A 15,484-nucleotide genomic window follows, 5' to 3' on the forward strand; every position below is an offset into this window, starting at 1 on the left:
ATATTGATTGGTTCTTTGTCTTCAAAAATGATAAAATTTTGAAGAACACATTTAAAAGTAAAAATGAAATTTCAATAAATCTTGATACAATATCAAAGATGCAAGACATGCGTACACAAGCCCCCACCACACATTGGGTTTACTGATAGACAAGATTAATTGGATCTCCCTAACATTTCTGACTTTTCCATATTTATCAGACAGAATGAGATTTCAGCTTTTGATAACATTAATCTTTCAGAAAGATATCAATAATTTTCTTGCTTTATTACCTTTGGGCACCATTTTCTCTACATATGGACTCCAGAAGATTCCCTCTGAAACAGCCAGTTTGGGGGAGAATTCTCTCACTCCAGCCTGCGCCATTACTTTCTCCTCGGCCATTTGTTTTCCATTAGGAACTTCTTGGAAGCGTAAAGGAGGTTTTGCAAATATCAACTTGGACATGTTTTGGAAGTCGTAAGGTTCGAAGACTTTCTGAACTTTAGACTGAGAATGAATATCCAGGTTATCACCCTTCCATTCATCAACTGTGTCATCAATGTCATCATCATCACCATCATCACCTTCCTCTTCTCCTTTTCCTCCTCCATTTGAGTACTCTTCATCGCTATCATCTGCACCGATATCAAGATCTTCATTTTCTGGAATGTTGTTATGAGAGGTGAAAACAAACTTTCTATGAGAACCATATTCTAAATTCATATTGTCATGATCACTTTTATCAACTGCTGCTTGCGGTTTCCTGATTCCCTGTGCAATATATAATTCAGGGTCCTGCAGAACAAATCTATTTTCATTCTGTTTTTTTGCCGTCTTCTCCGAGAAGTTCAATTCGTGAGCCAGTAAATTTAATATGCACAGGAAACCCATTGTCATCAGCGACAATGTCACAATCAAAATCCGCCATGATCTTCGGCGCACTTTCAGAACCATGGCTACAACATTTCTTTTGGTCTCATCCAAACTCGAACATTGTTCACCAAAAAGAAAAAGAAAGAAGAAGAATATCAAATCACTATGACATCAAGATCCATATTTTCCACCTAATTGTGGCAGAATTTTCTTTTCGTGTTCGCGCAATCCAATAATGGGGCCTCACTGAAAATGGCAGCGAAACATCTCCATGGTATCAGATGATTCTCCATTTGTAGCGATTAGGAATTGTTCCTTCTGTGGTTTCTCTGGAGACGCGTCAAATCTGCCAATAAAGGAAAAGCAACACTACAGTCTGGGACTACACTCGAATAAATCACATCTTACAATTGGTCAACTTTCATCAATAATTACCACAATTGATTTTTTTCTCCCTCCCAGCAGCGAAACTTAATAGAACTCTATGTATTACTATTTTTTCTTTCTTTTTTTGGTGCTATTCTTCCAGGCAAAAGGTTTATTTTAAAGCAAAAATACAGCACCTTTCTCACTGACACTAAACACGCATTTCAAAAACCAGGGGGATGAAAACAGAATGTTTACTCTAAGGCACTGAATTTTAAAATCACACAAGTTTTCTTTGAGATCTGTTGACATAGGTATCAGATTCACAATGGATATTTGTCAAAGATTGTTTGACTAGTCCTCATGGCAAAGCTTTGATAGGTTGAAAAAACCATAGGTGTTTCTCCCCACAACAAAAGTTCCTCACAACAATGTCTTTGAAGTGTTAAAAATTCAGTAATTACCATGATTACATATGTTTACTGAAAAATCGGACAAAAAAAGAATGCAGTGAGTGTTTGGGAAAAAAATCGAAAAAATTCTGCAACTGTGTTGATACTTTCTGAACACCATGAATAATTTATCTCAAACTTGTATTTGATATTTTCCCAATAATTAAAGAACAAGCAACTGCTATCAATTTCACAATTATTGGTTCCCTGTAATTTGCTCCAACATATTGACATCGGGATAAAAATTGCCTTGTCAAATAATTACTACTCAACTCTATGTATGATCAGTAGTGTTTGATAAAACCACATTGCATGACTTTACAATAAAACTAATCAAATGCTATCAAAACTTCCTCCATTATTGATGGACTCTTTCCCCATTGAGAATAACATTTTTTTAAAACAATAAATTAAAATCATGTGAGACACAAAGAGAGAAACACAGAGAGAGAGAGAGAGAGAGAGAGAGAGAGAGAGAGAGAGAGAGAGAGAGAGAGAGAGAGAGAGAGAGAGAGAGAGAGAGAGAGAATGGAGAGAGAGAGAGAGCACATTTTTTAAATAGTTTAAAACATTCAAGAGAATTTTAAACCATAAAAAAGATAGAGATAAAGGGAGAAAGAAAGAAGGAAAAGGAGAGAAAGCAATGAATATATAATGACAATACCTTCAAGTACAAATTAAAGTTTCCATGACAACTAATGCACCATGCGATTCCTTGTTAATTTCAATTCCCTGACTGTCTCCTGGATCCATCAGCCTCCCCTTCCTATCAGCTGGGAAGACACTTGGAACGATGCGTAATTACCCCGAAGCAGTCTGGAAGAATGCAAGACAAAAATGACAATACCGTGTAAGCTTTGTACAAAGTCAGTCTTTTGCAAAAAAAAAAAAAAGGTGTGCTTTTTAAACCCAGGTGTATGAGGATGAATAGGTTCACCTGAAACTTGATCCTAATAAACATTCCATCACCGCCATGCATGCAATTGACACCAGGACTTGAAATAGGCTGTAACAGTGTTTCCCTAGTCAATTTAATTAAAGCTGTCCAAAATCGGCTAAGCCATAAAATGTCAGTCCTTGCCTACTATAAGGATTATACAATTACATTATCACTGAAGCAAGAACAAGGTAAGGAAACAATGTATAGTACATCCTGGAAGGAAAAAGTTGCATAAAACATCCCCGAATTACACGCTTAATCCAATCAGGAAGTGGGAATAATGGAATTAAACACAAATAGAGATAAAATTCCACAACTGTATGATTGAGTTATCTGTTTTCATGCAGGCTCAGGAACACAGTATATAGTTAGTTAATTATTGTGGTTTAATATGATTGTCAATTATAGCAAAAATTTATTGAGGGCAAAATTAGCTGTCAGATGAAAAAAAAATTATATAACTATGTTAAAACACATACCAGGGTATTTACAGATTACCGGTACAGACCAGGGGTTAAATTATCTTGCCCACTTGAAAATTTTCTGATACTGTGGAAAATACAATGAAAAATAAGAAATGAGTTAAGTAGAAATGAGTGTTTCATTATTTATGGCAGTCATTACACATAGGGACAGAGGGTGATTGTGTGACAATACAGGAGAATTCCAGATAAATAATGGCCTATTGATCCTGGCCACTCAGCAGTCCTGCTGTTCCTTTGTTATTCCTTACACAGAGGAATGGACCCAGTGGGATTAAACACTTTTCCCTAATTCACAATACACAACCACATGGAATCTTTAACCCATCGGAATTTTTCTTTCCTCCAGATTCCTTTTCTTCATTTATTTTAACTTGAAAAAGAAAGAAAGAAAAAAATTCCAATTTTATTGAAATTTAATTTTGGCAGAAGACAGGGGATGGACGGTCATTTATGTATTGACAGTGGCTGGTGTGTTATCAAAAGAAATAAACTGTCAATTCCCCTTCATAAAATTGACCAAGTCCAATCCAGGATCAATTATTTATCGGGAGAATCACAAGTGGTGTCAATCAATAATCACCCATCATTGATACAACCAGCAGGAGGCAATTGCGCTAGCTCAATTTTTCTTTTTTCTGTTACAGCTAGGGATTATAATAAATCAGAAATATCCATCATTCAAAGGCTTTCATGAATTAATAATGGTGGAAGAGTTTATCTCTTTTCGGGATATCCCCGGGACATAAATAACAAAGCCATCATCATCCGTCAGCAACACAAAAAACTTTCCCTGTTAATTAATATATATCCTTCCAAGGTACACAGATGTAGGAAATTCAAGATTATATATTTTAAACAATAAATTCCTCTAAAAATTGAACATCTTTTTGAATTTAGTAAATAAGTGAATTTCAGTTTTTTAAAATGTTGCAATAATTGAGGAACAATATCTGTAAATAAAATAGGGGTGGTCAATTTAATTCATTTTAAAAACATAATATGAAGTATTGAAGACTTTTATACAAAATGTATATGTTTTAAACTAATTAAAGCATAAAATGTTCATGTTAACTCTAAATTTATAGAATTTGAATATTTATAATTGACAACCAGGTTTTTGCATTAAAAAAAATTCTGTTGTTTCACTTCAATTCTAGAAACAATTATAATCAGAAATCTTATGTTCTGAAAATTATTCTTTCTGTCTATAAAAAATTGAAAATATTTATTGTGCAGAGACCCATTTTACAAGAATTACATGTATGAATACAGTATTGTGATATTTTCTTCCCTCATGAAACACAAGTGATGTATGATTATTCCATTTATTTAAAATGTCATTCATATCTATACATGAAATATCAATTGTTTTTCCTAACTACTATATGCACCAACATGCAGTACCAGCGATTCAAAGTGAATATCAAGGTCAGCTGGAGATCTACTATGGATAATTTAATCTATCAGACACCTACCATGCTATAATGAATTTCATTACACAAGTAGGATACAAGTATGTACTTTGCATATATGTTTTTTCTTGACCTTTTCACCTCCCTTTTTCTTTTGCCCCCCCCCCCCCCCCCCCACCATCCCCCCCACTTATAAAAATATTTCATTTAATAAATAAAGCTTTACCATTGTCGGAAACCCACAGTCAGTCTCGCTTCTCTTACCTCGAGGTAAGAGAAGCGAGACCGACCGTGGGTTTCTGACGATGCAATTGTACATATATAAACTGATGTAGATTTAGAAATTGAAAAAAAAATCATTAAAAAAAAAACCCAATTAATTACTTGTAAGTCACAAAAAAAGATATGAAAGTAATAAATGCAGAATGTAGAAATCTTGTGAAAAAAAAGATGTACCTTGGTAAATAAATATCAAATTCATTTATGGGTAAATATGATGGTCAACTTTAAAATATACAGCTTACTCCACTTATATTAAAATCGCTTATTTTGAAATTCCGCTTATTTTGAAATAGAAATAAATCCCCAGTTTTTGCCTCTCATTTTCTTTGCATTGATTCAACGGATAGAATGAAATCGGCTATTTTGAAATATTGCTTATATTGAAGCCACTGATCGGTCCCCATAGGTGATAATTAGTTGTTTTTATAACGGTTATATTGAAGTACTCCCTGGTGGCTGTCGTCACGGTTGATGACAGTAATTATGCCAGACTGACCGGTTGATATACAAAGGTGTGAATTGATGTTCTCATCATGTGTGTTTTTATACTTCTTTTAAATATTAAAATTTATTCACTATTGATTTTTTTTTTTACGTATACGGAGGTATTGAGGCTAGACGTAATATGGACACCCCACGGGAAAGAAAAAACTTATCTTCGGGCACTAAATATGAGCTAGTTATGGCTATTGATAAAAGGACAAAGCCTAAATTTAAAATAGCTAAGGATTTTGAGATTGTCGCGAGTACACTTACGATGATATACAAGCAACGTTCAGCAGTATTTGAAGCGTTTGAGTCGGGTGATTTTTCTCTAAAACGTAAATTTAAAGAATGCGACTGGAGATTATGATGAGGTTAAAGATAGTAACAAAATGAAACTTACAAAACTTGCGGATATAGTTTTAATCAAACTTTCAAGGACTAATATTCCATGTAATCTGTTCACTGTAATAAATAAATGATGACCAAATAATTTTGTTCGGGTTTGGTTTTCTCTGCTTACATCGGGATTGAACTTTCAAATTGGCGGCTTCGCGTCAGTCAATTTCGCTTATATTGAAATATGGATATATTGAAAAAATTTGCATGGTCCCCTGAATTTCAATATATCCGGAGTATGCTGTACTTTTAATTTAAAGATTTAATTAAACAAAGAAAATTTAGGAGAAGACTGCACATTTTTTTAATTCAAAATTTTGAATGATGCTGAAGTGAATGCATGCATATTGAAATATCAAAAAATAATATAATTTCATATTTGTGAGAAAAACAATCATATTAATATTCATCAGATTGAAATTTGATTTGAAATGATATCTCAATAAATTAATCGAAAAAATATATTGTTTATGTTTTGCTTCTGGGAAATGTAACTAAATAACTTAATTCTTTTCTACAGTATAATTACCATCAATGCCACAATATAATCAGAGACGATTAATTAATGTATTCCATAGTATGATGCCATCTATTTTATTATAACTAAGCACACAAAACTGCTTTTTCCCTTGGGGTTCCCCCCCTTTTGTGAGTCACTGGAGATCATTTGGGTCTCCATCAGTTTAATGGAGTTTTCACACTACAGCTGTCTGTGCACACAATGCTACAATCTATTTTTCCAGGAATGTGAATGCAAAGATCTGCAGGCAGCAGTGACAGTTTGGCCTTTTGTGCACACAGATATAAAGAACATACTCCAGTTTTGTTTTCCCCCAAGCAGCGTCTCGTAAATATCCAAAATGATAACTTATCATTCCTTGCTCATTACCAATAGAAAGCAAGTTTCCTGTACACTTGCTTACTGCACTGGAAACAAACAAAAAATGCTTGCATGTGGAGGGGGAAAAAAACCCTGAACTGACACCATCATCGTAATGTATTTTAGCAAATCTTAATCCCCCCCCCTCCTCTATTAATACCATTGTGAGAGAGAGAGAGAGAGAGAGAGAGAGAGAGAGAGAGAGAGAGGGAGAGAGTTTTCAAGGATGCAACTTTTTTTTTGGACAAGCTGAAAAAATTCCCCTTACCTCAAATCTATTTTATCCGACCCTTGCGAAGAATATGTGACCTTACTCCATCTTGCTAGCTGGCTTCAATTTTGCTCTCATAATCTAACAATAAACATCGTTTATCTTCATTATCAGTAATTAAGCAATTGAATGGCCTCAGATGTGCCAGACATTAGCCCCATCTACTCTCCTTCTCTCTACCCCTTCATTTGATAATATACATATCAGGTGAAACTGGCACCAAATTGAGGATTAGACTTCTCAGGTTTCTTGTTTAATTGCTTAAAAAAAGCTGCAAGAAAATGCCAAAATGCTGATTTAGGAGATATAAAACTGTAAATTGTAACCGTAGAAAAGATAAATTGCACCACCATTTTCAAGTGCATGACAGCATTTGAAGTCTCCTGGAAAGTTTATGTATCTATCCTGCAATTATATATGGGTTTTTTATGGTGTTTGTTAAATTTGATGTTGATAAAAAGATATCAAGTCTAAAATTCTATGTAACTCTACCTTAAAAAATAAAAATAAATCAATTAAGTCTTTTGGCATGTTTGGCAATCATTACCACTGTAATTTTTTTTTTCACTCGGTATCTGCTCATATTAATTAATGATACCATTCTAAATCATGTTCAGGTTTCTTCCTTGGTATTTGAGATTTAAAAAATAATTATTCTAATTGCTTTTTATTTGTGCCTATTTGGTATAACCCCTCCTCCCCCTCACCTCAATTATTAATGTTGCTTATCATTAATTTAAAATTTTAAATATTGAACTAAATTAAATTTCAATGGAAAAGGGAAAACAAATTCATTAAAAAAATATTTTTGATTGCCCAATACATCACAATTTCAGGCATTTGAACTTCAGGGTAACTCATGTTCATTTTCTATGGGCCTGGGAGTAAAAAGGCAGATATACATGTAGCTAGGTCATTTTTTTTTAAGGGAAATAAAGACCCTATAAGAGGGTCACCCCCCCCCCCCCCCCACACACACACACACAGCCATCCTTCTAATGTATCATGCATTAATTTATTAAAAAATTTTTTTTAAAAGTAAATGTTTTTGCAAAAGTTTGTCCATTATAGAATAGAAAAAAAAATATTTTGGAGAAAAGTTCTATCAAGTAACTTAATCTAAATAAACTATATATATAATTAAAACTTCCGACAAAATGACTTGTAATCAAAGACATATGTTATATATGTCTCTGCTTGTAATAAATTCAATGCATCGGGACTAGAATTTATATACACCAAAACTTCATGATAAATGTGTAACCATTCTAAAGGGACCCTGATGAATTCATGTACTTTAAAAAAAAACAGCACCGGGGAATAAAAAACCTTTAGATTAGATTACCCCGATTTTTTCAAATTTATTAATGCCTCTCGTAAGTATTTCACGGCGGACGTAAAAATAAACGCTATCTTTTATCGAGACATTTTCATCCTTTGCTTTGAATTAACACAAGGCCCGTAAATCCCCCCAGACACCCTGGTATTAGCGAGGAGACAGAAGAGACCCCACTCTTGTAAAACAAACATGCATATCGGTGAATATTCCGCTGATAAACCGACGGATTTCACAAAAGCCTGGCGAGAAATACACGTTTGCTTAATTTTCTTCCTTTCAAAATTTATCACCCCCGTGTTATGTACAATGACTACTTATCTACAAAACGTCTTATGTGCAACGTAAAAATGTGTCAAGTTGTTAAAAGTTCTACTCTGTGTATGTACATGTATATGCATACATATATTATATCAAAAGGATGAGGGATGTAAGAAGCTACCTATCTCACAGGAGTTTACCAAATGCAAATAAAAAATCCATGAAAAAAAAAAAAACGGATGAAAAAACATCCATGCATGTCAGATTTACCTATCCTGTAGATACACAGTAACATGCCAAACTTACCTAGAGTCTGGCGCATGGACACCGATATGTGTTAGTCCGATCTTTCCTGACCCCCGTCGCCGAAGGTGTTAAAATTCACACATCTTTCTCTCCTTTCATGATTGGACACATGTTCTGGGGCACCAAAGGGGAATTCAAGACTCGATCAAAAACTGATCTCCCCCACAAAAATACAGAATTGCTTTTCCCCCCTAATTTTATTGTCAGAAAACTTCCTCTTAGTGTGAAAGCTTATGTTATTTTGATATAAATCACCAACATACGTTAAATTATTTATGTAAGATAATGGTATATTCACTTCTAGCTCTCAAGATAGCTATAGTGGTGGGTTTTTTTTTATCTGCTCAGAGATTTAATCGCTGCTGTTGTTGAGAACTCTTTTTCCTCCCGTAGGAAATGGTTTGGCGAGAGGGAGAAAGGTTTTTAATGAGAAAAGAGCAAGAGATCCCAGAGGCAAGAACAATTTGCAGATATATATATATATATATATTCTTCCCCTGTTAGTACACATGACCGTAGGAGTCGGTATAAATGTCTACAATATTATCTACGAACAAAAATTTATATTTCATATACATGTACTAGTAAACTCTTACACGCCCCTGCCACCAAGTCTTTGAAACGTTCTAAGAGAAGAATCTAGTGGAAAGAAGATTTATTTATCAATATAAGTCAATATAAGATTATTGTAATACAATAATCTTATATTGACTTATATTGATAATAAACGTACAATCTATAATACGTACAGCACAATACATTTTTTTCTCATTTTGGTCGCGACAACTGTGGTCCAAACATCAGTTTGTTTTCTGAAACACACAGTTAAGAAAGACAATAATTCTAAGAACATTTATCAATTGATTTCAATTTGACAACGCAGCATTGTTAAGGCGTCCCGATGCTAAAATACGGCTGGAAAACGATATTATTTGAATCATGGCAAAATAATTTTACCGGGAGTATTTCTTTAAATCTATGTTACATTTATTGACAGCGATGTTAAACATTATATTTGATGCATTATTGTGACGTCATATGTACTTCGTAATCACGTGACAGGCGAATCCTAATATTGCAAATGATCTAGTTAAAACGCATCGGCGCAGGTGATTAATGACATTATATCATACATATTTTTAAGAAAAATCCTTTGTTAAGTCATAAACTTCGAAGTTCTTGCTTGGGAAAGAAATAGATATTTCGTTTATAGAAGATATTGTTGAAACATTCCACAAAATCATCAAAATAATGCACATTTTTACTAATCAAAAGCGATTTACAAAAAAATGGGGTAAATCCGTAGGTTTCCGCAGCACGATTCACATTGGTACTTATATTCTCTACCAATTTTACGTAAAATATTCTAAAATTGTGTTGATCTTTCACCTGCGCCAAGCTGGTTTTACATGCATTAAAATTTCTTCATTCAGTTGTTTACACGTAGCAGGGAGAGTCTCCAAACCACTGGTTTATAAATAGTCTTTTACTTATAACGAAGCTTTAAAACTGCCGATTATTTGATACTGGTTTTTAATATGAATGAATTCTGTACGTCTAGAATTAACTGCAGCATATATATAAAGGAAACATGCGGTATTATACTGGTTTGATATAATTCACTTTTAACGTTAAGATACATTCCCTGAGAACTATCGACAGGAATCCAAATCGTGACGTCAAAGTTAATTATGACGTCATATTGTATGAAGTACAGACAAGTGACTTTCTACATATCGCATCGGGAAGCCTTAACATGCCCGCGAATCTATCAAAGTAGCAAGATCAGGTCAATGTCATTATCCCCCCTCAAATTTAGCTTTAAAAAATTGTGTACAAAATCATGTGACACCTATTTTTATATTTCTCTCATTTTTCATAAAACATCAAAAAGAAATTCATATAAAACAACCATTTATTAGAATAAATGTGTATTATCTAAAGCACGTACATGTATTCCTTCTCATTCTCTTTGAATTTCTTAAAGATCCTATTTATAATTATATATTTCTTTGCTTCCTATTGAATGTCCCATTTTCATACTATATATATATATATTTTATATAAAACGAAGACGTCATAATGTAGAGTTTTAAATTGACATAATAACAATTTTTTGCTTCGATACATGTGTACATGTGTATAATGACTATCAAATTGAAAGAAAAATACACCTTTTATAAGTTTTCATTCTGATCTGATAATAAATGTAGATTGAAAGCACACAAAGCTAACAAGGCTGTCATTTGTTTGGGAAATCATAGTAATAAATACACTTTGAAAACCACGTCTCTGGCTATAAATTTCGTTCAGCAGTGGCGTCGAAAGCATATTGAAAGGGGGGGGGGGCTAAACTAATCCTCAGAAATCTTGACAAGCAAAAAAAAAATAAAAACCTAAATCCACAGTTCATGAAATTTCTAATCCGTGGGGGAGGGGGGGGGGGGCTAGTAGTATACATATGACTCCAACTTCTCATTATTTCCATCTTTTCAAGGTATATTTAGGGACAATTACCTTTGCTGCGAGAAAAAGTATGATGCTATGTGCCTTGGTTTGCAAAAAAAAAAAGTGGGGGGGGGGGGCTAAACCCCCCAAGCCCCCCCCCCCCCCCCCCCCCCGGTTCCGACGCCTATGTTCAGTTATAAAAAAATTATTATGTGTCAATTATTCCAAAGTTTAGAGTTATATAAACATTTATAGATGCATCTTTAAAATTATTTTAAATACATTATGTAGAAACGAGAGAAAGTTGCGCAACAACTAACGACATTCTAGAGTCCATTTGTACATGTAGAAACGAACCATTTCGGGGCCAATAACGAATCCACTGGTGACAACGAAATACTCAGTAAATATTACTGACGACTCGTTCTGAAATCTTTAGGGATGTTGTTATGATTGTGTTATAAAGATGCTTGTTCTAGGACCCCCTTCTTCCTCCTTTCAAAACTAGATAACACAAAGAAAGACAACTCCGAAATTCTGACAGTACGGGCAAATAAGATCGAAGACGGGCTGATATCTCGCATGCATGTTTTATTGAAATGGTTACAATTTTACCTCTTTATCCAGGCACGTAACATCAAAAGGGAGGGGGCTGACCCCCGCTTTCTTTCTATACAAATTAATTTGGAGAGAATTGGTCCTGAAATTTACAGCACTAAGTCACAGTTTTAAGCCAACAATTTCACATACGAAGCTACACACCTGTTCGGATGGAGACCGTTTTTTTATTTCTGCCACAGGTGCTTGAGGACAGGATCGACCCCTCTCCACCCTCATCCCCCCAAAAAGATTATAGACCCCCGGGACTTTTTATTATTTTTTTTTATTAAGGTGGCTCGACACACCAATGCATTATTTGATGGATCGATGAAGAATTCTCTTTGAGAAATGATTATTCAAAAATGACACTTATATCGGCCTCTGATTATTTTATATGAATTTTTTTGTATTTTTTTTATAGAAACCGGAAACATCGTTTTAGCTGCGAACAAGATATATTAGAGCTAAAAATTTGTTATCAATTAATGCACAATATAATTATCTATCAATACCTATCAAAAACGGCCAGATAAACTTTGAAATATTTTTGTAAAAAAAATATTTATGAAAATGAAAAAAGAGGATTGTAGATATTTTTTAAATCTATGGATAAAAACTGCAGATAAACTGTTACTCACATTTAACAATTGCTGTACAATCATATTTCAACAAGAAATTGAAACCAAATAGTGAAATTAAAGTATAAATGGAAAATTTTAAAATCGAACCGATCCCGATTGTAATTAAACTGATCCCGAACGAAATCACATAAAGTTAGAATGAATCAGAATTTTGCAAAAAATTCAGGTTGTTTAGCTGTAAAATGGTTTCGTCATTTACTAACTTTATAATTTATATCAATTATTTAGAAAAAAAACTGCAGTTTATTTGTAAAATTTCAATTTTAAAATAATTCTGATCGGGATCAGTTTTTTTTTCAATCGGGATCGGTTCAAATCTGATAAAAGGCAATTTTTCCAAAATTTCGCATTTTCATTTCAATTTCTTTGTAAAATATCATTGTTTAGTAAATAGTTTATGTGACTATATGTTATTTTTAAAATTTTATCCATAGATTAAAAAGATAATAAAGAATTACAATTTTGATTTTCAGAAATATTTTTTTAATTAAAAAATTAAACACTTGACCAAACGATCTTTGGCATGAATTTATTTATAATTATATTACACATTAATTGACAACAAGTTTTAAGCTCTAATATATTCTGTTTGTCTGCAAAACAGTTTTTCCTATTTCACTGAGAAAATGCAAAAAAATTCGTATAAAATAACTGAAAGCCGATATTGATCTCTGTTTTGTGGAATCATGTTTCAAAAAAGATTCTCTATCGATCCATAAAATAAAATTTTGGTGTGTCGAGGAACCTTAAATTATCCTTTTATGACTTATTTTTAATCTAATTTATACATTCATTGCCCCAAACTACCTAAAACAAATATTTTTAAAAAATCAGATCCTCTACATGTATAATACAGGAAGGTTGCTAATTTCGTCCATCTAGAACCTACGGAATTAAGGGTTTATAGCAAGGAAGATAACTCGTAACATAATTATTTTATTTCTCTTTTATGTCTTCCATTGTAATATACCCAGTATGAGTGCCTTCTTTTAGATTTTTCAGTTCCCAAGACGATAAAAAAGTTTCCGCGTCTTGATTAGAATTCATTCTTCTTATGAATTGTACTTTTTTCGAGTTTGCCATGAAATTTTATAAATCTCTCGGAGTTGTCTTCCTTGCGATAAAACCTCACTTCTGTTGGTTCTAGATGGATCGGTTCAGAACTTGCAACTTGTCGGTGAAAATTGTCCTATTTACCTAATAAATTATGTATTTACACGGGCATGACATGCAATTATTCAGTGAAGGGAATTATCGGGCTACGACATGAGGTCACCGTTTTTACTGGTAGATGTAGTTTGATAGTACATTTCAACAAATATTCATCGGCAGTGTCTCTCGGCTGGCAGACGAAGTTTGCAACCTTCTTGTATTATATGTACAGAGGGTCTGAGTTTTTTTCAAAAATGTTTGTTTTATGTTATTTTAGGCAATGGATGAATAAATTAGATTAGAAATATGTCATAAAAGGATAATTTAATAAAAAAGCAAAATAAAGTCCCGGGGGTTTATATATTGGGGTGGGGGTGGAGGGGGGGGGTCTATCCTGTCCTCAAGCACCTGTGTTTCTGACTTCACTCAAATACTATTGTATAATTTCATACTGTAAATCATGACTAGGAAATAGTAAACGTGAATTCTAAGAATTCATTTTTGCTCTACAAAATTCTAGAGTCCGGGGGCTGAGTCCGTTTTTGAAGGCTAGATGTGCAGGGACAACGGTAGTCTTTCTCGTGGGGCGAATCCAGTATAATGTCAGACAATATTGACCATTCAGTAGCAGGGGAAATATTTCAAACTTTTTCAAGTCAAAACATATTATTCAAGTAAAAAGAACAATTTTTGTTAGTTTACATGTATGAGAGAGAGAGAGAGAGAGAGAGAGAGAGAGAGAGAGAGAGAGAGAGAGAGAGAGAGAGAGAGAGAGAGAGAGAGAGAGATTTAGGCCTAGGTCAACTGAATACTAAATACTTGTACATTTACATAGTTTTTAAGAAAAATTCCAGTTATTTCATTATGTAAATTGTACTTCTAATAAATTGAACATCTTATAACAACTTACAGCTAGTATCATATGTAAATAGTTGAATAAATCAAAGTACTGAAGAACTGACTGGAGTTGATTTTGTCCATGTTTATGTATTTTAAAATCAATGATATGTTATTTTGCATGACAAGTACATTTAGTTTCTAATTTGAATTACGCACATTTTTATAATATGAATTTTTGGACTTTTTCGACAAGAATGTCGAGAACCCCCCATATGAATCATTTTTAAATATAAAATTAATTCAATCAAACTATATGTATCAGTAATAGAAATATTTCTCGAAAATTGTGTGGATCCAAGCAAAATTGAACTCTAGTCTCGTTCAACTAAACGCTCGGCTGACACCGTAAATCTCCGACAAGGATCAGTTACGGAGACAGCCGAACGTCGAATTGAACGAGACTATATTGAACTCTGGCGTAGGAATACAAACGACTACAAAAGATATTTAAATTGTTCGTACCATTTAAAATCTGACTATTTTCAAGGTATTTATATATAAGTTTCCTTGAAAAACAATGCTTCAGCACACATTACATCGAATTTATCAATTATTTTCAAGAACTAAGTCTTGTCGGCAGCAATGATTTGTGCTGAGGTCCAAACACTGTTTCACTTTCGGTTTGTCTGTGTAACTGCATAGGAGAATTGATTAAAATCAACTCCCAAAAACCTACACAAAATTTGAATGCAAAAATATTTTGTCATTTTTATACAAATGTACTGCATCCTACAAATAATGCAAGCAATGCATAACAAAAATCAAACAACAATGATTTAATTGTTTCATTATATACATTTACACCTACTTGGGCTCGGCCACGACATCATCTAAATTATGTAGCTATATACTCGATTTGAAAGAATACACAAATTGAAATGAATTTTAAGTAAATCTGAAGACCACGTTAGACTATACAGTGACAAAATCAGTACGGAATTCTTTGATTTGAAGTAGTTCAGTAACTTAAATATGTGTTTATCTTTAATGCATGTTCATTATTTTTCAGTGTTCT

General features: G+C 33.4%; 1 protein-coding gene across 4 annotated transcripts in view; it reads right to left on the reverse strand.

The window, feature by feature from the left end:
• Positions 1-8,866, reverse strand: part of LOC128167939 (four-jointed box protein 1-like) — a 15,263-nt gene extending 6,397 nt beyond the window's left edge. The window contains exons 1-4 of one of the 4 annotated variants that reach the window (XM_052833959.1): positions 8,729-8,816; positions 6,823-6,906; positions 2,338-2,489; positions 273-1,201 (exon numbers count right to left, since the gene is read on the reverse strand). In XM_052833959.1, coding sequence (XP_052689919.1) covers positions 273-936 — 664 coding nt within the window. In that variant the 5' untranslated portion in view covers positions 937-1,201; positions 2,338-2,489; positions 6,823-6,906; positions 8,729-8,816. Of the gene's footprint in view, positions 1-272; positions 1,202-1,290; positions 1,579-2,337; positions 2,490-2,610; positions 2,825-6,822; positions 6,907-8,728 lie in introns of those variants that run through there. The other 3 variants (XM_052833940.1, XM_052833949.1, XM_052833969.1) reach the window with 3 other exon arrangements.
• Positions 8,867-15,484: the final 6,618 nt, after the last annotated feature.

The sequence above is a fragment of the Crassostrea angulata genome, chromosome 1, assembly GCF_025612915.1.
Source record: "Crassostrea angulata isolate pt1a10 chromosome 1, ASM2561291v2, whole genome shotgun sequence".
NCBI classification, from domain to species: Eukaryota; Metazoa; Mollusca; class Bivalvia; order Ostreida; family Ostreidae; genus Magallana; species Magallana angulata.